Raw genomic sequence first — 26,760 nt, 5'->3', positions numbered from 1 at the left:
CGTGGTCTCCCGGTGAGGAGCCCCACGCTCCGTCAGTGTGATTGGGAATGAGGGGTGGGTGATATGTGAATGAGGGGTTATATGTGATTGTGAATGTGAATTTGGGAATGTGGGTGATATGTGAATGGAATTGGGAGGGTATGTTCAATTTTGCAGGATATGTGAATTTGTCAAATTTTTTAAATAACATGTAGGAGGTTATGTTAACATATTTTTAAAAAAATTGTGGAGGATATGTTTGCCTTTTTAATTTTTTGTTAAACAACATGTCGAGGAAATGTAATTGTGAATTAGTGCACTACTTGATAATAACTTTTCAAATTTTGTACAAATTTGTTTGTACTAATTAATTTAGCTTAATAGTAAGTAGTAATTAATTTTGCAATTTAATTTTGTCTGTACTAATTAATTTAGCATAATAGTAAGTACTAATTAATAACATATCTATACTAGCATAATAGTAAGTAGTAATTAATTTCGCAATTTAAAGTTGTTTGTACTAATTTGAGTAATTTAAAATGTGAGGGATAACTTTTTCTTTTATGTTAGAGGTTTCAAACGATGGCCGATAGTACTAAAGGGACTGAAGAGAAGGGTTTAGAGGAGCAAGAGTAGTCCCTTGCTATTGTGGTTGGTCCGGAACCAACGGTCCCACCAGAAGATAGTTCTGACAGCGACGTTGCTCACGAAGACGATGAGTACTCGTCGCCAAGCGATCCTTGTCCAAGCCCAAGCCTGAAGAGAAGGAAAAAGGGCGACGGTGAAGAAGGCGACAAGGACTACATTCCCCCTAAAGAAGGGGTAAGTAAACTTAATATGTAAACTGTTAACCGTGATAACTATTAGCCCGAGCTAATTCGAAACTTTCATGTATACCTTCTCGTAGGAAACGGCGCCACAGCGATCAAAAAGACAGCTGAAGAAAAAGTTCTGTCGCAAATTGACGAGGTACCAGCTAACACAACCAGCTCAAAGAAAAGCGAACGGTCAGCTAAGGTGAAGAAAAGGAAGCGCGAGAGAAGCGTCAATAGAAAGGATGAAGGGTTCCATGTTGTTACCCATGTTTCGCCAAAAGGAGAGCCGCTCGCCCCAAAGACGGCACGTGCGAAATTCAGTTCACAGTGTGGCATAATAGTAAGGGAAAAGATCCCCATCACGGTCAAGGACTGGGATCATGTATCGAATGGGGATAAGGAAGTCCTATGGAAAGAGTTGAAGAAAATCTTCCAATTCCCGGATGGATCAGAGGCAGCAGTGAGGAATTGTGCACTGCAAACAATGGCCAAGTCTTGGCGTGGTTGAAAAACCACCTTGAACACGAAATTTGTGAAGACAGGACACACACTGTTTTCGACGTATGCCAACATAACCCTGAATCAGTGGGACGACTTTCTGACGTTGAAGAACTCCCCGGAAGAAATTCAAAGGAGCCAAAAGTATGCAGAGTTGGCCAAGAAGAACAAATTTCCTCATCGCTTAGGCTCCACGGGATACGCACCAAAGGTGGAGCAGTGGACAAAAGAGGAGGAGGAAATGAGGAAGAAGGGGCAACCGGTACCAATGGAGGAATGGACACAGAGATCAAGGAACTGGGTAAGAGCTAGAACTCCTAAGATCACGGATGAAGGAAAAGTATCGTTTGAATTTCCGGAGCTGCAGAGCGTTGCCAATAAAATAGAGAATTTATCCAGTTCACAGAAGAAAGGATTTTTCAAGCCTAAGAGGGAGAAAGATGTGCTAAGTACAGGGCTGGGTACTCCTGAGCATGGGGGAAGGGTTCGAGATGTGTCGAGCAAGATGAGTTGGAAGGAAGGGTTCAAACATGACCCCCACAAGAAGCGTGAAGCGTACAAGGATAAACTTAGAGACGAAGGGGCTGCGGAGTTTGAAAGGCAAATGATGGATTTCTGCGTCAAGCACATGATTTTGCCTCGCCCCGAAACCAAAGAACCTGAGCCAGATTACCCCTTCGATGACCTCAAAGAGAATACACCCTGCAGATTGCACATTCCCATTGGACGCTCTGGGAAAACTCTTGAGGCCGCTATAGCCATTGCTATCCCTGGGAGAACATACAACGAAGAGTTTATACCCGATGCGTATGCCAAGGTGCAGCCGCAAGTGGTCCACGATGGGTTTGAGTCCTACGACATTGACTTCTCGACTGCAGATGGTGTATCCGTACTTGGGGATGCGGTCGATCTTGTAATTCTCTGGCACAAGAATGACATATCCTTTGGATTGGGCACTGACGCCACGCAAAAACCTGTGGTGCCAAAACTGGGGTTGGGAAAACCTCCGAGACCTCCTAAGAGGAAGGTGACTGATAAGGCGGAGGAACCCGAGATGCAAAAGGAAAATCCAGTGCCGGAAGTGCCACCGGAGATTGCAATGCCAGAGGCAGCCATGGAGATTCCAGTGTCGGAAGTACCCATGGAGATTACAGTGGCATAACCAGAGGGTGCAATTTGTGGCATCAGTCGGGTCAGAAATAGAAGAAGTACCAGGATTGGAATGGGACGGTACAGAGCCAGAAATATTTGAAGACCCTTCTCCTGCGAAAGACCCCGAGGTGCAAGAGACCACGGTCCCTGAGAAGGCCACTACCTGTTCTGAGGTGCCTAGAGTGCTTAGGAGCCACGACTCCAAAGTCCAAAGATGAGAACAAGGAGAGGTTCATGGTAATCGTCTTCAGAGGGGGTAAGGAACGTGCCAAGCTCAGAGATGATGACCCCCAGAAGGCCGCTGAACTAGCCGGGCCAACATACTTCGCAACCGATGATTGCCCGGCTGAGTACGAACATGGGAAAGCACTCTTGCCGGAATGGGCACTGAACGAAGTACCATGGGAGATGAAAAGGTTACATACCTTCTACATGCAGGCCAGCAAGAAAGGCTTGGGCAATATAACAGCTCGATCACCGGCAGATTGTTTCGGCGAAGAAGGTTACGTATGGCTAGATTTCTCATATCTCCACGCCATATATCGTCGGGATAAGATGGACGTCAACTACGTCGGTGTTTGGTGCATGTGAGTATGAGTTTTAATTAATTATATGAAAAATATGTACAATACAAATCCATGTGATTGTTACTGACAAACTTCTTCTCTAGGATGCAATACATAGATGCTAAGAAGACAAAAGAACCTATCGGCTTCTTGGATCCAACTCGGATCTGCCAAACACAACATACTGTGAGCCTAGCACCAGGGTCAGACCAGCTGAAGGGCAAGACTTCAAAAGAGATAGCTGAATACAAGAAGGGCTTGCACAAGGAGAAATTGATTACTGTCGCACAGTACATTGGACGAGTCTTCTTGCACTTTCAAAATAAGAGAGTTGTCCTAGCCGCTTATAATTTTAAGTAAGTCGGGTACATTTATCTTCTGCACATATGTCTTATTTTAGCTGGTATTAACTAACTATGATGTTGTTAATATGTAGCGATCATTATATCTGTTTACTCATCCACCCTAAAGACGGAACCGTGGTAGTCTTGGACCCTCTCGATTACAAACACCAGTCATATAAAGAATTTCTAACAATCTTACAGTAGTAAGTGATTATGACTATTGCATTTTTATATGAATGTATTATAAATAAATATCCTCCTTAATGTGAAACGGTATGATATCCATACAGTGCGTACTAGTACTACAAGTTCAAGGGTGGAGAACAGACCCGAACAAGGGAGAAGCTGCTAGTACGTACCTATTGGCCGGTAATACTCCACTCACTTAATGTATACCAACTGTTTCACAAATTGCAAATTTTAACTATCTTTTATGATATGTCATGAAGTGTCACAAGCAACCACGAGGAACTGTCCTTTGCGGGTATTACGCTTGCTAATTCCTTAAAGTTAATGGGAGGTACATGACTAACGCGGAGGATCTAAGTCTCTATACTATGTGCTAGACAGCTTCATATATTTATGACACTAATATATTATTTATCTTCAATGCATGCAGTTGCCAAGATTAGAATGTCGAACAAGCGTTGACGATACAGGCATAAAAAATATCCAGCGTGATCTGTGCCACTTCATCCACCATGAGTGCTGTCATGTGAAAGGAGATTTCTTCGACCTAGAGGGTGCCCTAGCCACAAGTGACGAATTAAAGGATCTTCGGGAGTGGAACAGTGCTATACCATAATGTAATTACTACATGGCGTATTTGAAGTGACAATGTAAAAAAAATATTGTAATATATATATTTTGGCAACACTTTTGAGTAATGTAATATATGTACATTTATCAGTACCAAATGCTTGATAATCTTCTAATATATGTACATAATATTCTACCTGCAAGAATTTCTATTAAATAGTTTAAAAGTAATTTACGGGTAAATTATTATTAAATTTCAATATTTTCTACCTATTTTCGCAGGCGGAAGTTTTTTTTTCAGGCGGCCGATTCCTATTTTCGCAGGCGGACCGGACTAGCCAACGTCTGCCTGCGAAAATTATATTCGCAAGCGGACAGCCGCCCCGCCTGCGAAGATCGGCGATCTTCACAGTCGTTGGCTTACAGGCGGACGGCCGCCCCGCTTGCGAAGACCGTTTTGACCGCTTGCGATAATGCTTTTCTTAGTAGTTATACCTTCTTTCTTCTCAGCGGCCAACCGGCCAATCATGAATCCAAAGCTGAGATTAGAAAAAACATACTTGTCCATAAACGTGCAGCCGTGCAGCCATGGACATGTATAGTATATATTATTGTATTATTGACTTTCTGGCATTAGCTACAATAAGTTGACGTGGCTATTTGTATAGCCAACAGAAATGATTCTATTAGCGGGAAGTGATTTTTTTCCTCCAGAGAACATCCTCTCATATTGTGCATGACATTCAAAAAATCATAAAAAATTCGAAATTTTTTTTACCAAGATAGATCAATATATGATATATCTTTTCACAAATATGCAAGTTAAAATCAACTTATATGTACAATTCAAATAAAAATAACAAATTTGACCGTGAATTATATATACATTATATTCATAGTTAAATTTATTATTTTCGTTTCTACATGTATAAGTTGAATTTGAATGAGTATGTTTGTGAAGTGATATATCACCTATTGATTTATCTTACTAATTTTTTAATCTTTTTTTTATGATTTTTTAAGTAACATGAAAAAAGAGGGATACCCTATAAGGAGTGAATAGAGTTTTCTTTTTTTCTTTTTTTTGAGGTGAACGACGGCAGGAGCTCTGCCGGAATTTCATTAATTTCATTAGAGGAGAGAAAAACAGTTCATAGAATACAGGGGAAGACATCGAAGGAAAAGAAGGGAGAAACCAGAAAGAACAAAGGGAATCCGAAAAAGAAAAGACAATTAGGGGGTTGGAAAGCAGTGTGTCTGAGATCAAGTTCCTTCTTTACTATTCTCGCAACGCGATCCTCTGTGTAAGAGATGTTTTGAAAAATTCTTCTATTTCTTTCCAACCAAACGTTCCACCAAGTGGCGAGAAGAGATCCTTTAACCCTGAATTTGAAAGGTTTAGGGTGTAGTTGATTGAGATCAGCCCACCAAGCTGCGTTGTCATCTACAGGCTGTGCCCCCGGGATGTTTTGCCATTGGCACACCATAAGCCAAATTTTTCTGAAGATGGGGCAAACATTGAAGAGATGGTTAGTGTCTTCAAACGCCTCTCCACACAGGCTACAAATCCACTTGCATGGCCAGTGCCGGCGCAAAAGATTTTGGGCCGTGAGAGTTTTTTGGTGAAGGATTAGCCATCCAAAGAAGCACATCTTTGGTTCAGCTGGGCACCTCCAAATGGAATGAAAATCAATCGAAGAGAAGGACCCTTGGAACTGAAATAAATAAGCATTGTTTGCAGAGTAGGATCCCGATTCATTCAGGTTCCAAATGATGTCGTCATTGGTTTGCGGTAGAAGCTGAACATTTTGCAGCATTCCCCCAAGCTAGACAAGATCGTTGATTTCTTCAATTGTAGTTATTTGCCGAAAGGAAAGGAGCCAAGAATTGTTTGTCAATTCCGTTTTAACCGATCTCTGTTTGCGCTTAGCTAGGTAGAAACACAGGGGTGCAATATCTTTTGGACATGCATTTTGCAGCCACTTATCATGCCAAAAATTTATTTTTTTCTCCATTACCCACAGTTATTGTAGTGGCAGCCTGAAAGAGTCTTTTGTCGCAGTCATCGCAAGGTAAATCCATTCCAACCCAAGAATTGTTGTCCTCTTTCCATTTGAACCAGAGCCACCGTAGTCTTAGAGCGCGAGAAAATTTCTCAAGGTCTGGAATTCCAAGGCCTCCTAAAATTTTTGGTCTACAGACTGTACCCCAATTTACCAAGCTACTTCCCGGATTTGTTTTGTCTGGGTCTTCTCCCTTCCATAAGAAGGATCTGCGGTAACGATCTATTCTGCTGATTACCCATTTGGGAGCTTGAAGGGCAGTTAGATGAAAGGTCGGCAATGCACTCAACACTGATTGCACAAGAATTATTCTCCCTTCTGACGTGAAGTAGCATCCTTTCCAGCCAGGGAGACGCGATCCAATCTTTTCAATAAGAGGCAAGAAATCCACTTTCCTAAGCTTTCGAAAATGTAAAGGTAAGCCTAGGTAGCGGCAGGGGAAGGATTTCAAAGTTCCAGGGAAAGGAGTAATGACATGTGTCAAGTCGGTGGTGTCGCAACGGATAGGATAGATTTCAGTCTTGTTCAGGTTTGTGTGGAGGCCTAAAGCTTGGGCAAATAAATTAAGAACCCTTTTAACTGCATCAATCTCAATAGGGTCGGGCTTGACAAACAAAGCGATGTCATCAGCGTATAGAGAGCATCGAAACCTGCTAAAACGCCCTCCAATTGGAGTGAGCAGGGAGGCCTCTTCCGCAACTTGAAAGAGTTTGTGCAGCGGCTCCATAGTGAGAATAAACAGGAGCGGAGATAGAGGATCTCCTTGCCGAAGTCCTTTGGCATGCTGCAATGCAGTGCCTGGCGAACCGTTAAGTAGAACCTGGGAGAGGAGGTTGCGAGAAGGTTTGAGATCCAATTCCTCCATCTGGTACCAAAACCGTACCTTTGAAGTACTTCAAGCAAGTATGGCCATCCCACTGTATCAAAAGCCTTGGTGATGTCAACTTTTAGAAAGAGGGTTTCTGTATGGCTTCTATGTAAGGTACGCACTAGGTTCTGAACGAACAGGAAATTGTCATGAATTGCCCTTTTTCTGACAAAAGCACTTTGATTTTGAGAAACTAATTCATTTAGGCACGGAGCAAGTCTATTTGCAAGGATTTTAGCCAAGATCTTTGCGAAGCTGTGTATTAGGCTTATAAGGAGACAGTGTTCTGGGCCAGTCGCCCCTTCTTTCTTCGGGATGAGGCATATGAAGGCTGAGTTCAGCCTTTCCAGTTGATTTGTGTTCGTGGCCAAGAAGGATTGAGCAGCTAGCAAAATATTGTCTTTGATTATCTCCCAAGCAATTTTAAAAAAAGCTCCAATGAAACCATCTGGCCGGGTGACTTTTCGGACGGCATGGAGAATACTGTTTGTTTTAGTTCTTCTTCTGTGATATCGTCTTCTTGATCGTCTAGATCGAAGGATGTGAAGTTGAGTGCTTCCCAATTGAGGCAAGACTGTCTTTGTGATGGAGTTCCCAGCTTATCCAAAAAGAAGCGAAAAAGAGTATCAGCCTTATCCTAGGCCGAGACTGCTAAACCGTTTGGGGACTGCAGGGTCTGGATGAAGTTTTTTCTCCTACGGGAGTTTGCTTTGATATGAAAGAATTTGGAATTAACATCACCTTCCTTTAACCACGTTAACCTCGATCATTGTCGAATCTGTATCTTATTAAGGACAGCCAAGCCTAGGATCTTTGCTTTTAAATCATCGCGAAAGATGCGTTCATTAGCTGTCAGATTTCTCGTCTCCTGCGCAACATCCAGCAGTTTTCCCAATTAGCGTTGCTTTAATTCCCAAAGTAAAGCGTGTATAGGTAGCTAGCTGCTTCCTATAAATACCCTAAGGGGGATATCATGCATCAAATCAGACAACACTAACTTATCGCATGCATCTTAGGTATGCATTTATAATTCCACGCAAGTGCATAGCTTAATTGTGTTAATTAAAAGGTTTGCATTTGGAAAAAGCCATGGACAAGTCGGGTACTGATGAGCTCAATCTCCTATGGAGTTGCAGCTTGAACTTGACGCTACTGCTGCTGCTCCTTGTCCCGGCCGGTATCCACATAGTTTCGCTGAAACTACGTCGTCGTCGCGAGAACGCCAGCACGGATGGACTGAGGCTGCCACTGTTAGTGATATGCCCTAGAGGCAATCATAGAGATGATTGTATCACATACTATGTTTACATATTTATCCGACATTGTTTCTTGAAATAGATAACTCCTTATTGGTTAATGAATATGTGATTTTTTCATGAGACTTTTTATGTTGTTTGTTACTATTTCTAAAGGATCCCTGATCAAATATCATATGTGGAACAAATATGTTTATATGATCAGCACATGTATTAATTAATGATCATATCTCATGGATCATGGTATAGAGATACCAAATTAATAATGTGGACACATGTTGGTGAATATGTTGTTGGATAGACCCAACATAAGACATTGCAAGAGCCATATGTGTTGTGTCATCAGTGATCTCATTGAGTGTTGGTGTTGAATCCTTAGACAATGAGATTATCATGGATCTCAACATGTTTAGTAGCTTACTTAGGGACTGCTAAACGCTACTCCATAATTGGGTAGTTATAAAAGTAGTTTTCGGGTATGCTATGAAACATGTAGTGGGATATGAATAATCAAGATGGGATTTGCCCCTCCTATGGAGAGATATCTCTGAGCCCCTCGATGTTGTAGATTATGGAAGTGCATGGCCATGCCAAAGGTGATTGAGGAGTCAATCATAAGTTATATAATCTATCAACAGGTTCGAGTGAATGATTGAGCTATTAGAGGATGGCACATATCTAGCTTTGAGCTTAATCGATATCGTGAGGCAAAGGGGTTCATACAAGTATACACTAGAGGTTCAGCCAATATGATCTTTATGTATGCCCGGTGGGTCAATATGTTCTGCTAGGGGCCGCTGTTGATGCGTGGACCGAAATGGAGTTTTCGGGTTACAGCCGAGTATATATGAACTTATAGGGTCGCACGCTTAATGGGCCGGAATAAGGGGATTGGATAGAGATCCAATATGAGCTTAATTCGGATAGGGATCCAAATAGGAGTCCTACGGGTCTTGGAGGCCCGAGTGATGGATCATATATATTCGTGAGGGGTGTGACTGGCGGAGGCATTGCATCACGTGAGAAACCCTAGCCGTCACTTCCCTCCCCGAGCAAAACCCTAGCTGCACGCGGGTGCTAGCATATCTGCGCGTGGCATTCCGTCCCTGTACGTGTGGATACCGGTAGAGGCGCCGCTAGTTTGCGGTGCTGATTGGCGTGGGAGTACGGCGAGGAGAACGCACGAGGAGGAGAAGGTCGAGCCGGTGCGATTGACTACTTCCTCTACATCGACGCGCGCTACTTCGCGAGAGTTCCTTCGACTTCTCAGCGTCTTCTTCCGCTGCGCAACGCGTCGAGTGGTAACGATCTATGATCTAATACTTGCATGGTTGCTGGTTTACGCGATAGAAAATTTTGATTTATGTTATCGTAGCCATGAACCGGTAGGTGGTGCACCGCGCGCTGGCCGACCTCGTGCGGCGGTGCGATGACTTGGCGCCCCTCATGTACCTCTGCCTCAGCGAGCTCCGCGTCGTGGTGGCGTCCACCCCCGACGCCGCCAGGGAGGTGCTCAAGACGCACGACGCCGCCATGAGCACTGCCGTGAGCGCCAACTTCGGCGACGGGGTGGGCTATTCTTCGCGCCGTACGGCAAGAGGTGGCGCCACCTCCGCGGGATCTGCACGCTCGAGCTGCTCAGCGCCAAGCGGGTGCGCTCGTTCCGCCCCATCCGCGAGGAGCAGGACACCCGCCTCGTCGGTGCCGTCGTCGCCGCCGCTGCACCCTCCGGCGAGCCGGTGAACGTCCGAAGGCTGATCGGTAGGCCGATGACCGACCTGGCGCTGCGCGCCATCATGGGGGAGCACTGCACGCCGTCCGGACCGCCGCCACATCCGCGGTGCGCGACGTGAAGCTGCTGAGCGCCAAGCTGTACGACATGGTGGGCCGCGCCATCGAGCAACACCAGGAGCATGCCGACGACGGCGGCACGCATGGCAATAGGGAGTGCCTGTTGAGTACTCTTCTGAGGATCCCGAAGGAAGGTGACAACAACGATGATGGCGGCGATCTCACCATGGCAAACGTCAAAGCCGTCATTCTTGTAAGTGCTTGTCCGCGCGCTATATATGTTCACTCCGTTTTTTAGTTTGGTAAAGGACTACATTAACCGAATTAACATCAGTACGTCTACCAAACTAACTCCGATATATTTTCTAAATTAAAGGACTACATTAACCACATAAAAGAATTCTGGTAGGGGTTTCTTCAACCGGTACTATGAGCCGCTCTCTTTAGGGGTTTCTTGAGTAGTGACACATGGGGATTGTTAGTGGGCGGGTGATCGCTTCCCTCTCCTCCTAGCGATCACCCGTCCCTCCCCCCTAATACTCCTCTTTCATCTCTCTTTTTTTACTTTTCTATTACATCATAAATTTCAAAAAAAATCGTAAAAGAAAATTAGGAGAAAAAAATTCTAATACTCTCATTTGTGTGCACAGACTTTATACCGTAAACTTTACACGCATAAACTTTGTGTATAGAAATATTTTATATATAAAATATTTGAATCCAAATTTGAATTTGAATCGGGTATATAAACTTTTGACTTATAAATATTCGCTCTACAAACTTTAGATGTGTAAAATTTAGGTATATAAACTTACTAAAAGAGGAAAATATAAAATATTTGAATTCGAATATGAATTTGAATTGGGTATATAAGCTTTTGACTTATAAACATTCGCTCTACAAACTTTAGGTGGATAAACTTTAGATGTGTAAACTTTAGGTGTATCAACTTACTAAAAGAGGAAAATATAAAATATTTGAATTCGAATATGAATTTGAATCGGGTATATAAACTTTTGACTTATAAACATTCGCTCTACAAACTTAGGTGGATAAACTTTAGATGTGTAAACTTTAGGTGTATCAACCTACTAAAAGAGAAAAATATAAAATATTTGAATTCGAATTTGAATTTGAATCAGGTATATAAAGTTTTGACTTATAAACATTCGCTCTACAAACTTTAGGTGGATAAACTTTAGATGTGTAAACTTTAGGTGTATAAACTTACTAAAAGAGGAAAATATAAAAAATTTGAATTTGAATTTGAATTGGGTATATAAACTTTTGACTTATAAACATTCTCTTTACAAACTTTAGGTGGATAAACTTTAGATATGTAAACTTTAGGTGTATAAACTTACTAACAGAGAAAAAAATAAGAAAAGAAAACGATCGCTGCCAGCGATCAACCGCGCGTTAGCCTTTCCGGTGACACATCAAATTGTCAGGATCATCGTTGGGCCTTAGGTTGGTAATTAATCAGCGAACTAATCACATGCCATTCATCTACCTCTTTCGGCCCAAAAGGATCTCCTGAAAGTAAAGCATTGTCTCCCTCTTTGCATCACCTCTGCCACTAGAATATCTTGCTGATGGCAACATTTTTCCCTTTCTACTTCACATATTGTTACTTCTGCAACAAACAAAATCTAGTTGAAGCCATATAGCTAGGTCAATTCTTGGTCCTTTTTACTTGACCTTTAGGGGATCAACGCATATATATTTTGGTTTCTGGTGCACATATTTGATTATTGCCATTTTGAATCACATATTCCTGAAAATTTTGATATTATAACAAGATGAAAGTAGTTTTATGTACTAATGTGATCATTTTGGCATAAAAAATGGAAATATTTCTACGACAGCCAAGTAATGTCATTTTGAAATATCAAATCTTAGTATTTATTCATGCAGCGTGTTATGATTTTAAGGAGCACACTGGTGGAAAACCCATCTTCACTTCCGGTTCGTAACCCCTTTAATCCCGCGTACATAGCCGGGACCCCGAATCCGGGACTAAAGATGCCCATCTTTAGTCCTGATTGAAATAGCCGGAACTAAAGATGCCCATCTTTAGTGATAGTGTCACTAAAGATGCCCATCTTTAGTGGTAGTGTCACGTGGCAGGTGCTACCATCTTTAGTCATTTTTTCATTGTTTTTTGTTGTTTGCATATTAATTTCTAGCCAAACTCCATAATAAAATCATCAACATTCACATAAACATCACAAAATCATCCACGGTCACAAAAATCATCCATATCACAAATTTACAGATCCAAATGCATCACAAATGAACAAATTCACAGATAAATCAACCAAATCTAACACTTTAATCTACCGGGACCCCGTCTTCTCGCGCCGCCTCCCTCCACTGCCTCACCGTCGCCGTCGCCGCATGGGGCCGCCGCCACTCGCTCCCTCTATTGCTACAAGAAAAAGTGAAGGAGAGGATAAGAGAGAAAAAGAAAAGGAGAGAATAAGAGAGAAAAAGAAAAGGAGAGAATAAGAGAGAGAGGAAAGAGAGAGTGGAGAGAGGATGAAAGGGAGGGGGGAGTGTTTGTGATCTAGGAGGGGAGGATAAGTGCGAGGGATTATATACGACGTGTTGAATTTTAGTCCCGGTCGGCAATACCAACCGGGACTAAAGATAGTAAGGGGCCGGTCACTTTTTGAACCGGGACTAAAAATGATTTTTAGTCCTGATTGGTGTAAAAGTGACGTTGGCTTTTCAACCGGGACAAAAAAATAATGTTTAGTCCCGGTTCTTATTGGAACCAGGAATAATGTTGTTTTTGGCGAACCCAACAAAGATGGTTTCTCCAGCAGTGGCACTACATTATTCTAAACACAATCTATTTGAGAATAAAGAGAGTATATTTGTATATTGATTTTTTTATCATCTTGTTATTTCCTGCCACCATTCATAAAGTGGATAAAATAAATCTTACTATTCTTACAATGATGTGATATACACACACATACATACATATATATATATACATATATATATATACATATATATATATACATATATATGTATATATGTATGTATGTATGTATGTATGTACGTATGACATGCATCAGGACATGTTTGCGGGTGGAAGTGAAACAACATCAACAACACTCGAATGGGCCCTGAAGTGATGCAGAAGGCACAAGCGGAGATACGACATGCTTTGCAAGGAAAGTCTAGGGTAACTGAAGATGACTTGATTAATCTAAAGTACCCAAAGAACATCATCAAGGAAACCATGAGGTTGCACCCTCTAGCATCTCTACTTGTCCCAAGAAAGTGTCAAGAGTCATGTAAAATCCTTGGATATGATATTCCAAAGGGAACAATCTTGATCGTGAATGTATGGACTATTGGCAGAGACCATAGATATTGGGATGACGCAGAAGTGTTTATACCAGAGCGTTTCGAGGACACAACCATTGATTTTAAGGGTACACATTTTGAGTTTATATCATTTGGGGCAGGACGGAGGATGTGCCTAGGCATGACATTTGCACATGCAACAATAGAGTTGGCTCTCACTGCTCTTCTATACCACTTTGATTGGCATCTCCCTCACGGTGTAACACATGATGGGATGGACATGGAGGAGCAATTTAGCGTGACCGTCTCTAGAAAAAGAGATCTTTATCTACATCCGATACAACACGTGGGAGTAGAAGAAATATAATGAGAGCAACATATTATCTAGTTTGTCACACATTGTTATGGAAATTGCTCACAATAATGTCAAAGTATCGTATGGTGAATATTTATATTTTTCTCTCATGTATCATGCATCATGTATAGCTGCTCATGTGCATGATGTTGTCCTATAGGGGTGTTTGGTTTATGGCCACACTTTGCCACACTATACTTTTGGCTACCACAGTTTGTTAATCACGTGTCATAGACTCAATTTTCTTGCTAACTTTGTCACACTTTGTGATTAGCAATTTATCCACTATATTTTTGTGACTACCACAACTTATCTAACCTTGGTTATGACAAAATGTGGCTAATAATCAATCACACACTACATACTTGCTTATCAAATACATCACTACCACAGAAACACCTATTCCAACAACTCTATTAATGTCTTGTTTCATCATAAACTTATAGGAACCTGGAGTGATACTAAAATAACAACCTTTTATCCTTTTCTCTCTCTGTTTCTTTTTATTCCTTTTCAATCTTCAACTCTGGCTGGGTCTCCATGGAAGTACCTAGATCTGCAGCATAGTAGAAAAACCGGACCGGACCGATGGTTCGAACGAAAAAACCAGAACCAGAGGTAAGCACGGTTTGTTTTCCTTCAAAGACCAGACATTCAATCGAATAGCTTTGAGCCGACTTAACCGGCCAATTTTTTGGCAAACCAGACATTAAACTGGAACTAGTTGGACAAGCAGCCATACTAATGCAACTGGTGGGTGATCCGGTCGATTTCTCGGTTAAGTGGTCCGCCGGTCCGACCGGTGACCCGGGCGGTCAAACCGTGGTCACAGTCTACATGTATATATATTACATATTCCCTTATGTTATATGTTGTTGGATAGTATGATGGCTATAGGACTTTGCTCTTTCAACTCCTGGACCAGAGGACCAAAGTTCGATTTCCACCTAGTGCACCTTTTCCATCTATTTTTGCCAAAAAAAAAACCACCAGCTGCACTAGTTGTTAACAAATGGGCCATTAGACAGCACATTTGTGGCCCGTTAGTATGGCTGCCGGTCCAGTTCGCCAAAAACCCGGCCGGTGCAGCCGGCTCAAAGCGGTTCGATTGCATGTCAAGGAAACCTAACCGCTTACCTCTGGTTCCCTTCTTTTTTTTCTACTATGGAAGGGAGTATGTTATCGACCGATCAAGTGCCCTTAGTTGCAATTACTCGTTGGTTTGAAAAAAAAATAAAGATGTATTTTGTTTCTTTAGGACGAGATTTTGACTAAAAATTACTCTATTAGGATATAAATCTACCTGACACAAAATTTATGTTATTAAATCCCTATTCAAAAGTATTTACTTATGATTATGTTTTTATCACATATCTCTACAACAATAAATGCGCAGGCGTCACTACTGGAGAACTGATCTTTATTAGGTCGACCCAAAACCACAATAGCCCCGGTTCAAAAAAGAACTGGGACTAAAAATCACCTTTAGCCCCGGTTGGAAAGCCCATAGCCTTTTTATGATCTTTAGTCCTGGTTGGTGATCATTTTTAGTCCCGGTTGAAAAAGTGTCCATCCCTCTACTCTTTTTATTCCATGTTGGGAACACCAACCGTGACTAAAAATTAAGAGGGAAAAAATGGAAAAAAAAAAGGAAAAACATCCAACCGGGACTACAAAGGTGCGAACCAGGAGAGATTAGGCATTGTCCGGTAGTGCGTCGTCATATCCCTACTCATGTGTGCAAGCACCGCCCTCTGAAAAATTCATGCTGTTGGTTAAAAGGAGAATCATAAAAAAAAAGTTGATGGTTAAAAAAATAACCGGCTAGATTATTTCAATATATACTAGCAAGAATCACGCGCTACGCTGCGTGCATGGGTATAAATGTTTCAAGCTGTGTTATTAAGATCAAAACAACACAGGTGACTTCTTTTCCCAACTTTCTCAACTCAACTCAATCATTTTTCACGTGCCCGCTTTTCAAACTACTAAACGGTATATTTTTTGCAAAAAAATTTCTATACGAAAGTTGATTTAAAAATCATATTGATCTATTTTTCAAAAAATAATAATAAATACTTAATTAATCACGTGCTAATGGACCACTCCGTTTTCTGTGGTCAGGAGATTGGTTCCCAACACACCCAAACGAACACAGCCACAGTATCTACAGTTGTAACTTTTAAGAATTATATATAAACATTGTCTAAAAGAACTTTATGTCAGAAGCATACCCACATATGCATGTACACATTGTGACTATCACCAAGATTTAAATGTGAATACAATCTGTTTGCTCAAATAATTGTTTGTACAATCATGTACACTTACAAAAAAGTAGCAATGACAGAGGAGAATGGATCTTACATAATGTGGAGTATAGGTTAGAAAAAACAACAATCATTAGGTGATATGAGAATTGCAGCATTTTCTCATAGATACCTTCGTCATGAACTAATTGAATCTTTTCTCATCTATAGCACTGCAGCACAAAGAAAAATTTAGTGCTTTAGCTTAATAAAAACAACAGTACATCACTTACAACAGATTAGTAGACGATTGGTACCTCCTTTGCATAATGGCACAGAATTTTGAGGTATCCCCTATAGAATACAGGGCATGTTTGGATGTCATCCATATATTGCTACACAATGAGTATATAGTAGGTAGTACAAATACTCATATAAGAAACCGTGTTGAAATATCTCTGTAGCTTTGGAGAAGGGGCAAACATAACATTTCATGAATTAAAAAAGTTATAAAATCATATTTTGAAGTCAGCTTATAATGAAAACTCTATAAGTATATTTGCAAAGAAAAAATTCAATTGGAAGGATGGGTTATTAGAAAATTCCAAAACAATGCAGCGCTGAAAAAAAAATGAAAGTAGGAATAATGCTTGTCAAGAAAAAATTACACCCCAGTGTGCCCTATTGGAACATATGACATGTCTCATGTAAAATTGTTTGAAGTGCATGTCACTTCGTCACACACAAATAAATTGAAATAATACTTTATGATCAAAGCAGAAAAGAGAATAACACAGTACGTATAGCTAGAGATACTAAGGGTTGGATTCTTTGGAATAGCACATATGTATTGTTAATCGGTATGGACTACACAGATCAACCGAGAATGGAACTATGCAGGTTACAACTCAGAAGTACCTGTGGCTTTAATCCTCTCAGGCAACCATGGTTTCAGTGTCACTGAAACACCCTGCAAACAACGCTAACCTATGAAATCAATGTTCCATTAAATATTAAACAATAGTAGCAGATATAGAAATGACTATAGCACAAGAAAAATGTTAGCTAACATACATAGGGCCAGCACTGATTTTAAAAATGTAGTAATTGCGGTCTAGTAAAGTTCACAAATACTGAAATCTTCAATCGAACCAAATAAATATTTGTTCGCTAGATGTACAACATAATCTGTGATTACTGCCTTGACTTATAGACCCAATATTGACCCAATGTATTGGTTACAATATGATTCGTAGAATAATGGAGCTTCCTCCAGATAGGAGGCTAAAAGACCTGCACCATGAAATCATATCATTACCTTAATATCGGCACAATTATCTGTCTATACTGAGCCGTAAAGACCCTGAGGTTTGTCTCATAGAAAATTAACTGCATGATCCAAATATAAGGGTAATATGCCAAGATTGTCAGGCTTACAGTGAATTTCTGATGATGTATGCATCACAATAGCCAATATAAGATTGTCGACAAAGAATACCATCAATGCAAATGCGTATGTTACCATTATGTGTACTGAATTAGCGCACGACGAATTAACAAATAAAATATGATTTGTTGGAGAGGAAGGAAATTGAGGCAAAACCTTCTGATAGCATAAACATGATATGCTATCGTGGAACTAAACCTAAATTATCTGATAAGAAATATGAAGACCACATATATCATCAAAAGAAGACAATAAGAAAACATCCATACCTAAAAACAGAAGCATAGAAAGGTGACAGCAAGAAAACTCATTGACATGCCCACAAAATATTATTACCAGTATTGTACAATGAAGGAATACTGACATTACTTCAGAATTCACTCATTAACATTTACAGGAAAATGACAACTAAGCAAAGAACATCAAAACTTGAACTCTCCAACTAACTTTTTATATTTTTGAAGTATATATCTTGGGGAAAAAATCACATCTGCCATGTAGTACTATATCATATACATTTATCTACAATCCTGAATGAGCGTAATTGATAATAATAAAAAAAGGTTTTTTTAAGTATATATTCTTGTAGACCAATTTGTTAAGATTCCAGAAACAATTGGCATATATATGTACCGATGTACATCAGGATTTCATTATGAAGGATGATGTACACATCTTTAACCTGTACATTTCTGGTAGTTGACATAGATGGTGCACTGTCATCTTCAATATTTTATCATTATTAGTGAAAAGTTTTTTACGCAGAAGTTAGCTGGCATAAAAGTTATACGACATTATAATTAAAAAAGTTGCAGGAACAAATGTATTTGAGAATAAACTTAGATTTGCCACTAAAAATTTTACCAAGCACATAGAACGCTTTTGTTAAAGAGAGAAATTTTACTGGCGTCAGCCTAATCATTTCTTCTCCTCCTTATCTCAGAAGCCCGCATAGGAGCCGATCAGCCGAAGAGAGCAAACTGAAAAGGAAGAAATTCAGCAGCATACCTGAACGACTATGGTGTTATGTGCGGTGACAACGGAGGAGCAGATTGCTCCCAGCGTGGCGCAGGCCTTGATGTGGGCCTGGATGCCACCATCGCTGCCACCAGCATGAACAACACATGCGGCCATGGCATCTAGTGGGCCATCGTAGCAGGCTATTGGTGAGGGGCACAAATGCTGTTAGGAGAAGATGGTTGAGAACCCATAATAATATACATTTCAAATCCATTTTCTATAATAATATTTTCATAGTAAAATTTTGCTGCTCCTATATAAAGCTATTTTGATTTAGCACGACATTCATATAGTGTAAAAAAAACATATACAGATGACCAAGAAAATCTGTCAACTATTACAGTGCAAAAGATCTTAATCATATCATATAGGCAGCTGCAGTAATCCTTAAACTTTTGTAGACATAATAGCAATCAACAGAATGATGTCAGCAACCTGAAAACATATATTAAATTCCAATACAATATATACAGGACAGAAGGAGAGGATTTGATCTGTACCTGGACGGTGATGTTTAAACTTTAGTACTGAATAATCTAGCATTCTAGCCTGCACTCCCTTTTTTCTTTCCTTCCTACCAATCATGTGAAACTCATAATGAGCAGCAAGTCAAGAATAGAGATCAGGGGCTAGAACAGATATGTATATATGCATATAATAGGGATTTAAGTAGTAGTGTACCAAATTGTGTCTGCTGATGGCTTCAGCAGAGGAGTAGAACAACAAATATGGAATCAGCGCAAGCAAGCAGGCTGGATCGATCATATATATTGATTAAGAGGATTAGGCAAAGGGAGTGTAAAGTTGACCTGGGGAGGAGTAGAATGCGTGGTAGCAGATCGTCAGGTCGCCAGGTCGCAGAGGTGACGAACCAGTCCCGGCAACTCCCTACGGTGGCGAACTAATCCCAGTGAGATTCGGCGACACCCAAACTGTCAGGGGAAGGGAACGGAGACATTGCCTGCGGCGAGAGGGCGCGGCCGGGGAATGAGATGGCGCTTCCGCTATCCCGCGGAGAGAGGGCGAGTGAAAGGAGACGGCGCCACCATCGTCTTGCAGCGAGAGGGCGAGGCGGCGGCACCAGCCATCGGGCGTGGGGGTGGGGCGCGAGGTTGGGGGCGGCTGGGCAGCGCTAGGGTTTTGTGGGGGAGGGTGAAAGCATGATATCTAAGCCGTTCATTCCCAAATCACCGATCCGAGGGCAGTGAAACATCCGCCAGCTGAGCCACACGGATGGTCGGATCGAGCCTCACGGCGATCGTACGGTGAACACAAACTCGGATGTGGGCATTATTTTACGAAAGCAGGAGGGTTTTTCTGAAAAAATCGCATGACGTGGCGCTATAAATTCCAAGCATTCCCACAGCGTTTAAGTAAACCAATATGCCCATGCAGCCCATCTCTATATAGGCCGTTGCAATGCACGGTCACGCTAGTACTATGAGATAAAGCCATTATTAGTCAAAGACTTATCTTAATAAAAAAAATCATGTATTACAATAATAAAAAAGTAAAGTGCACAATTAATCTCTAAACTTGTGCGTCGGTGTCATGTAGGTCAAACTCCCAAAATGCAAAAAAAAAAAGATCTTAAAACATGTTAAAGTGTGTCATTCTGGTCTGATATTGCTACGAAGCCCTCTGGGATGTTACTTGGTGCTGACATGGCATGCCACTTGGATGCTGATGTGACACCAACACTAACTTTACATTGACTGACAAGTGGGACCCACCTAAAACATTTTATTTTCCTTTTTTTTCTTCTTTTGTTTTTTTTCCTTCTCATCCGCTCCCTTTTCATTTCTCTTGTCTCTTTTTTTTTTCCTTTCTCTTTTTCCATTGTGGCGTTGGCGGCAATGATATGTGTTTCATCTCTAGCACCGCGGCAGCGCACCCTGAACACCTCGTCTGCGTCACTAGGGGCACAGATTGTAGCTCACTGAAGTTCCTCTCCACCTGGCATAAGGTGGGGCGAGACGGTGGCTTCACGAGTGGAGCGGTGGCTCATCCAGCTGCAAACACGAAACTGTTAAATAGAGATTAAATTCCGTGAATTAAAGCCGAATTGAAAGGGGAATTATGGAAAAATAATGATGGAGGAGTGGAGAATTAATATTTGCAATAAATTAAAGGAGGAAACATACGGTGAAGTAGATCGATGTGGCGATGGCGATAGGGTTCGGCCCACCGGTGGCTGGAGGCGTGCTGCGCACATGTGCGGATCAGACCAGACGAGATAAAAAACGGACTTAACGCGTGTGCGAAAAAAAAACCTTCCACGTGCAAAAAAAAAATCAGAAAAAAGGCAAAAAAAAAAAAAAGGATGAACCAACAAAAACCGGAAGCTTTATGTATTTTTTTTATTATTAGCTATAAATATAGACATAATTTTCTTCCTCTTACTAAAATAAATATATAAGAATGGCTTATTGGGTATGCAGAAGCATATGTATTCACAGAAAATATACAACCATCTGGAATCTAATTCGGAAAATCAGTTCCAACTTGTATAGTGTTTTTTTTAAAAAAATGTTCTCTTTGTTCCCAAATAAATTACTTGTTAGATCCATAGCAACGCACGGATGGTACTTCTAGTGTAACGTTAACCGGTCAGCCATAATTGAAGCTTTAATCTGCTGGTGTCATGGTTACACTATTAATTAACTACAGGAAAAAAATGCAGTAACAGTCAACATATTTTTTTCCCCTTATGTTGCTGTCTCCGCTAGGTTTGGTTTCTTTGGTGACAAAACTGAACAAGATTTGCATGCTCATCTCGTTCTTACTACATATCATCTTAAATCAATCTTCCGATCCGTTTAACACGATTCAACAATTAATGGGGATTTGTCCAAATCTCCAATTCGACGAAGCACAATGGATCATTCGCATCAAACGTATTCTTGATGAGGAGATCGAAGTCCATGACAGCCAACCCATCTCCATCTTTGATGTCCCAAAGCCCCTACTATGCACCAAACCTGAAGCCTACACCCCTCAGCTGGTTGCGCTTGGCCCTTACCACCATTGTCGCGAAGAGCTCCGTGACATGGAGATGTACAAGCTCTCTGCTGCCAGGAGAGCCCAACGCCACCTCCCAGGTATGAGCTTCCAACAGCTCGTGGCTGTCTTCGCTACGCTAGAATTCGAGATTCGAGCTTACTACCACAGGTCAGTTTGCATGTAAAAGAAAGGATTCGACTAACTTCATATTCCATCCCTATCAATATACTCACTCCGTCTCAAAATAAGCACAACCATAAGTTTTCGTGTCTAATCTTGATCGTTCGTCTTATTTGAAATGTTTTTATGATTAGTAATTTTGTTATTATTAGATTATAAAACATGAATAGTACTTTATGCGTCACTTATATTTTTTTTAGCTTTTTCAGAAAATTTTCAAATAAGATGAATGATCGAAATTGGACATTGGAAACTGATGGCTGCGTTTATTTTGGGACGAAGGAAGTACCTGTTAATTTCTTTTTTTTCTCTAGGCATCTAGGCCTCAGCAATGACGCACTAGCATGGATGATGGCCATCGACGTGTCGTTCCTTCTCGAGTTCTTGCAGACGTTTAGCCAGGACAGTAGCCAGCGGGCAGCGCTGCAGAGGATCCCGTCAAGGATGTCGCATTTGGTTGATCCATCTCGGAGGACATCCTCTCACACCATGGTGCTGCACGACGTTGTCATGCTGGAGAACCAGATCCCTCTGTTTCTGCTCCTCAAGGCGACGGAAATGCGAGGCTCGTCGCGTGCGACAGCGGAATCTGTCCTGAGCTCCGTCCTGTCCGGGTTCTTTCAGGAGGTCTCCTCCCTCGTGGCCACGGGCTCTCCGTGCACCGACACGACACGACACGCCCACCTTCTTGATTTCCTCTACTCTAACATGGCTCCATGCTATGTCGAAGGATTGGATTTGGATGATGCCACAGAACAAGCAGATGATGATGATGATGATGATCAATCGAAGCATCACATGAAGAGTACTCTGCGTTCATTAACAGACCTGCTCATCAAGCGTGTCACCAAGTTTCTTTCAGTGCTGGTTGATCTCGGTGTTAGGATCATACTGAAGCTCCTCACCAGAATACCATGCCTCTCAATGATCGCGCAACAACTGAATTCACAGCCAACACAAGGACAACAACCCATTAAGGATTTTCAGAACAACAAGAGCTGCGTATCGCCGCTTCTCGAGGAGATCGCGGTGCCTTGTGTTGCCGAGCTAGCTTACTCCGGCGTCAGGTTCGTCCCGGCGAACGGCGGCATCTCCACGATCGAGTTCTGCGCGGAAGCCGCGACGCTGCGCCTCCCGGTGATCCGGGTCGACGTGAACAGCGAGGTCGTGCTGCGGAACATGGTCGCCTTCGAGGCGTCAACAGGGCGCAGAGCGCTGGTGCTGGCGAGGTACGTCGAGCTGATGAACGGGATCATCGACACCGACGAGGACGCCCGGCTGCTGAGGGAGTCGGGGGTGATCCTGAACCACCTCAAGAGCGACAGGGAGGTGGCGGAGCTGTGGAATGGGATGACGAGGTCGGTGAGGCTGACGAGGGTGCCGGCGTTGGACAGGGTGATCGACGACCTGAATCGGCATCACGACAGCTGCTGGAAGGTGAGGATCAACAGGTTCTTGAAGGCGCGGGTTCTTGGCTCTAGGGAGCTCGTGGCGTGCATCACGATGGCCCTGCTCATCCTCTTCATGAGCCTCCAGGCTTTCTGCATTGCCAGGACAAAGGGCGCTGATTGATGCTATCTATATCCTCCGACGGAAAAGACTATCTATAACTACCATAAGTTGTGGTGCAGCCAAACCATTTCACTTTCTCCTGATCGATGTACAGTTACGTGTCTGGAATGTAAGGCCTATAGATGGCCATCTGGGCCGCCCGGCACGGCCCGGCCCAGGACCGGCCGTGCCTGGGCCGAGGCTTGTCGGGGCCCGGCCGATGCACCGGGCCGTGCCGTGCCAGCCCACGGGCCGCACACATGGCCCAGGCACGGCTCAACACGACTTGGGCTGTGTCGGGCCGGCCCGAAGGCACGACGGCCCATCGTGCTTTTCCTCAGAATAAGTCTTATTTTCCTCTCTCTTGGGCTGTGTCATATATAGGTAAAAAAAGTCTATTTTACCTCCCTCTACTTGGGGCCCCTAAGGGGCGATCAGTCGCGCCCCTGGCGTGGCGCGCGGTCAGTTTCTGACCCTTTAGTCTCTCCTCTCTACTACATGTATATACGTATGTACTAGTAGCATGCCCGTGCTAACGCTACGGTAACATGTCGTAAAACATATTAAATAGTCAAAATAAGATGTGGTAACAACTAACTATAGAATGAGATAGGTTGGCATAGGAAATATCATTTTTGTTAAAGTAAGGACTTGTGGTAGCAAACCAATTTCACCCAAAAGGAAGCTCAGTCAGTTCTGGTACAACTTTTTTACAGACTTTCTTACACCTTTTATAAAAAAGAACTGATTCATTCAGCACCAAACACAGCCCTTGGATCTGCCATTAGGGAATATCCACACACACACACACACACACATATATATATATATATATATATATATATATATATATATATATATATATATATATATAACCTGAAGAATTATCTTCAGCCGTGGTTAGTGCTGGTTCGTGCCACTATGTGTAGGTAGAAAATAGTACTAACTGGTGGCGCCAATTAAATTTAGGAAGAATTAACTGGATACAATTACAAGAATGTTGATTCCATTATGGAGCAGCATATGCTCTCAGGCGGCATAAATAGTGCACCCGCACCCTACCGTCGAGGAAAAAAACATAATTTTGCAATCAATCGGATTAGAATTAAATTAGGGTTCAACTCAATAAATATGTTCCACGGTGCTTGCACCAACTAAGTGATGCTGACCTGTAGTTAGAAATATAACAAAACATAATAACCCATGATAAAACTGAAAGCATCTTGTTATTAAAATCGATAGTTGAGTTAGTTCTTTGACAGTTTTTGTAGAGTAAATACATCTGAAAATAAAGCTCCAGATTTACCAGGGTGATTCACACGATCTAGCAGCTTTGCTCCAACACAAATTGAACCCATATGCAAATGTCTGAAATAAAGTACAGTTAGCTATTTTATCTCATCGAAGGAAATAAAGTGCGAATGCTTTTTCATCCTAATCCTTTGTAAATATAACTCCATCAAAATGCAGTGTATGCAGAGAAATCCTATCATTTTGAACCATTTGAAATCCTATCATTTTCAACCATTTTCTTTAACATCAAAGTCGATTTTCAGCATCACCCTATCATCAAAGTCCATTTTCCACATCGTCCTCTCATCAAAGTCCATTTTCTTAACGTCGAGCTTCATTTTCAGCCTCCCTCCCCTGTGCCTTCCTCTCATCTTATGCAGAGTATGCTCAACTTCATAGATTTACAGTAAAAGATCCAAATCAAATTTGGCAATAAAATCTTTATTAACTTGTTTGAGGATCTAGGAACAGAGGATACATTGCCTTAACCTGCATACTCAGCTGCTCCTTGATCAACAAATTGCAGCACCAAGGCTGCAGAGTCCCCTAACCTGCGAGATGCTCAATTTTTCAGCCTGCTACGCAGAAGCAAAAAAACAATCTGCAGTCCGCTTATCCACTTGGCAATCTGCCATACTTCCCAGTACTTCTACAGCTAAAAATGTTGCCACAATCAAGCAAATGCTATAAAGGGAGGTCAAATTTGCAAGTAAGATATATTGATTGTATTGTTTCAGTCTACCCGCTTCTCTAAATAACCACTATTTGATGTAAACTTAGGATAGAACTTGGTTTTAAATCCAGCGACTATTCTGCATCAGATTAACCGTACTATATATACTGAAGGTCTGAAACATGCAAAATCATGCCTAAATTTGACCAATTTGTCAACGGATATGCTAGACGGAGGAATTCAGGAATCATAACACCATTTAATAATGGGATACATGTGGACACAAATATGCAGGCCAAAATTAAGGCAGCAAGAAGAGAACATTCTTATCTTTTCAAAATACTGTAAGAGTGTGATTCATTCCTTGCAATAAAGATACTACATTACGCCATTCTGCATCTTAAAAAATGGCATTGAAATGGGACCGTTTTCCATATATTCCAACAGATTGTTGCAGTAGAAAAAATGAAACCCATGCCACAAATAACTCAGGGACATCACATTGGTGCAATCAAAGAATCAATGAAACACTTTTAGCATGTTTAAACTCCACAGCACAAGCCTGATACACAAAAACACAAATTTGTTTGGTCAGCGAGCTAGATATTAATTAGTAACCTGATTGCGACAGCATGGATCACATCGATCCCCTGCACCACTGCAGCCACCCCTAATGATTTCTTATTCTTACAAAGATGGCAAAACAGGAGCTGAAGAAAGCAAATTAAAGAGAAAAATAAGAGATCGGGTAGCTTACTTGGTGCAGCGTAGGCTTGATGTCTTGCCTGGATGCCGGCGACGCCGCCAGATCGGAGCTTCGGAGCTGGTGCTGATGCAGTGAGCTAGTACATGTGGGATTTTGTCCGTGGGTATCTAAACCATACATCAGGGGCAAATGACGGCACCTGGCGAGAGGACGGCCAGCTTCAAGACGGCGGCGGAGGTGGTTTTGGCACCGCGCGAGGCTGTTCCAGGGATCAGGCACGCTGGGCGGAGATGGCCGTCGACGACGGTGCTCGGATTTTCGTTGAGGCTGTTCCCCGAAGACTCCAGGCGACGGCGATCTGGCGGCACGGAGGCGGGCATACAAAGATCGGTGGCGTCGCGAACGAGAGTAAGGGTAGAGCGGCGGGCATCGGTGTCACGGCGGCGGAGAGGCGAGGAGCCGGCGGCGACGAGTTGTGAGCGACGGCGGCGAATCGTGGGCAGCGCTCGCAGAGGAGACCGGCGTGGTGGAGAGGCGAGGGGCGGCGGCGCGGTGTGGGGACGGCGACGGATTGGGGGTTGGCGTGACGCGGGGAGAGAGAGGGAGCGGCGATGGCGGTGCGGTAGATTGGAGAGGGCGGCGGTGATCGCGGGTCTGGTGATGAGGCGACGCGGCGGCGGGGCAAGGAGGCGACGCAGGGAGGAGGGCGAAGGACGCGGCGTGGGGAGGGAGAGGAGATCGATCCGAGAGAAGGGGAGAGGAGCGATGCGCGGTGGGGAGGAGATCGAGGCAGTTGGATATGGCAATCGGATGGTTGAGATTACGTGTGTCTGTCAAATGCGTCTGCTGTGTTAGGAATCAAGACCAC

The 26,760-nt window shown here is 42.4% G+C and overlaps 2 protein-coding genes and 1 non-coding gene across 20 annotated transcripts; 1 reads left to right on the top strand and 2 right to left on the bottom strand.

Annotated features, from left to right (window-relative positions):
- Positions 1–16,011: 16,011 nt before the first annotated feature.
- LOC9267654 (uncharacterized) lies at positions 16,012–19,600 on the bottom strand. Of its 16 annotated transcripts, none has more exons than XR_010740409.1 (6): positions 19,448–19,600; positions 19,296–19,374; positions 18,987–19,060; positions 16,938–18,648; positions 16,337–16,373; positions 16,012–16,252 (listed from the first exon to the last, which is right to left on the bottom strand). XR_010740409.1 is itself a non-coding variant. In XM_066309039.1 (6 exons), the coding sequence occupies exons 2-6, from the start codon at positions 19,069–19,071 to the stop codon at positions 16,225–16,227; spliced, it is 354 nt and encodes a 117-aa protein (XP_066165136.1). In that variant the 5' UTR covers positions 19,072–19,374; positions 19,448–19,600; the 3' UTR covers positions 16,012–16,224. The 16 variants fall into 16 exon arrangements, 1 of the variants encoding a protein (XP_066165136.1); XM_066309039.1 differs by having other exon boundaries at positions 16,938–16,989; positions 18,475–18,626; positions 18,987–19,374; XR_010740403.1 differs by adding an exon at positions 19,168–19,187 and having other exon boundaries at positions 16,012–18,648.
- Positions 19,601–21,325: 1,725 nt separating this feature from the next.
- LOC107275907 (putative UPF0481 protein At3g02645) lies at positions 21,326–23,241 on the top strand. The gene is made up of 2 exons (XM_015774090.1): positions 21,326–21,657; positions 21,984–23,241. Exons 1-2 carry the CDS (start codon positions 21,326–21,328, stop codon positions 23,239–23,241), a joined length of 1,590 nt encoding a protein of 529 aa, XP_015629576.1.
- A 1,186-nt stretch (positions 23,242–24,427) lies between these two features.
- Positions 24,428–26,236, bottom strand: LOC9269032 (uncharacterized). Of its 3 annotated transcripts, none has more exons than XR_001544118.3 (3): positions 25,944–26,091; positions 24,992–25,064; positions 24,428–24,904 (listed from the first exon to the last, which is right to left on the bottom strand). It is a non-coding gene; the product is annotated as an uncharacterized protein (transcript). The 3 variants fall into 3 exon arrangements; XR_001544119.3 differs by lacking the exon at positions 24,428–24,904 and adding an exon at positions 26,092–26,236 and having other exon boundaries at positions 24,939–25,064; positions 25,944–26,015; XR_001544116.2 differs by lacking the exon at positions 24,428–24,904 and having other exon boundaries at positions 24,939–25,064.
- Between the last annotated feature and the right edge of the window lie 524 nt (positions 26,237–26,760).

This window comes from Oryza sativa, chromosome 3, assembly GCF_034140825.1.
Source record: "Oryza sativa Japonica Group chromosome 3, ASM3414082v1".
In the NCBI taxonomy this organism is placed as follows: Eukaryota; Viridiplantae; Streptophyta; class Magnoliopsida; order Poales; family Poaceae; genus Oryza; species Oryza sativa.
This window is presented reverse-complemented; position numbering and strand designations above follow the sequence as displayed.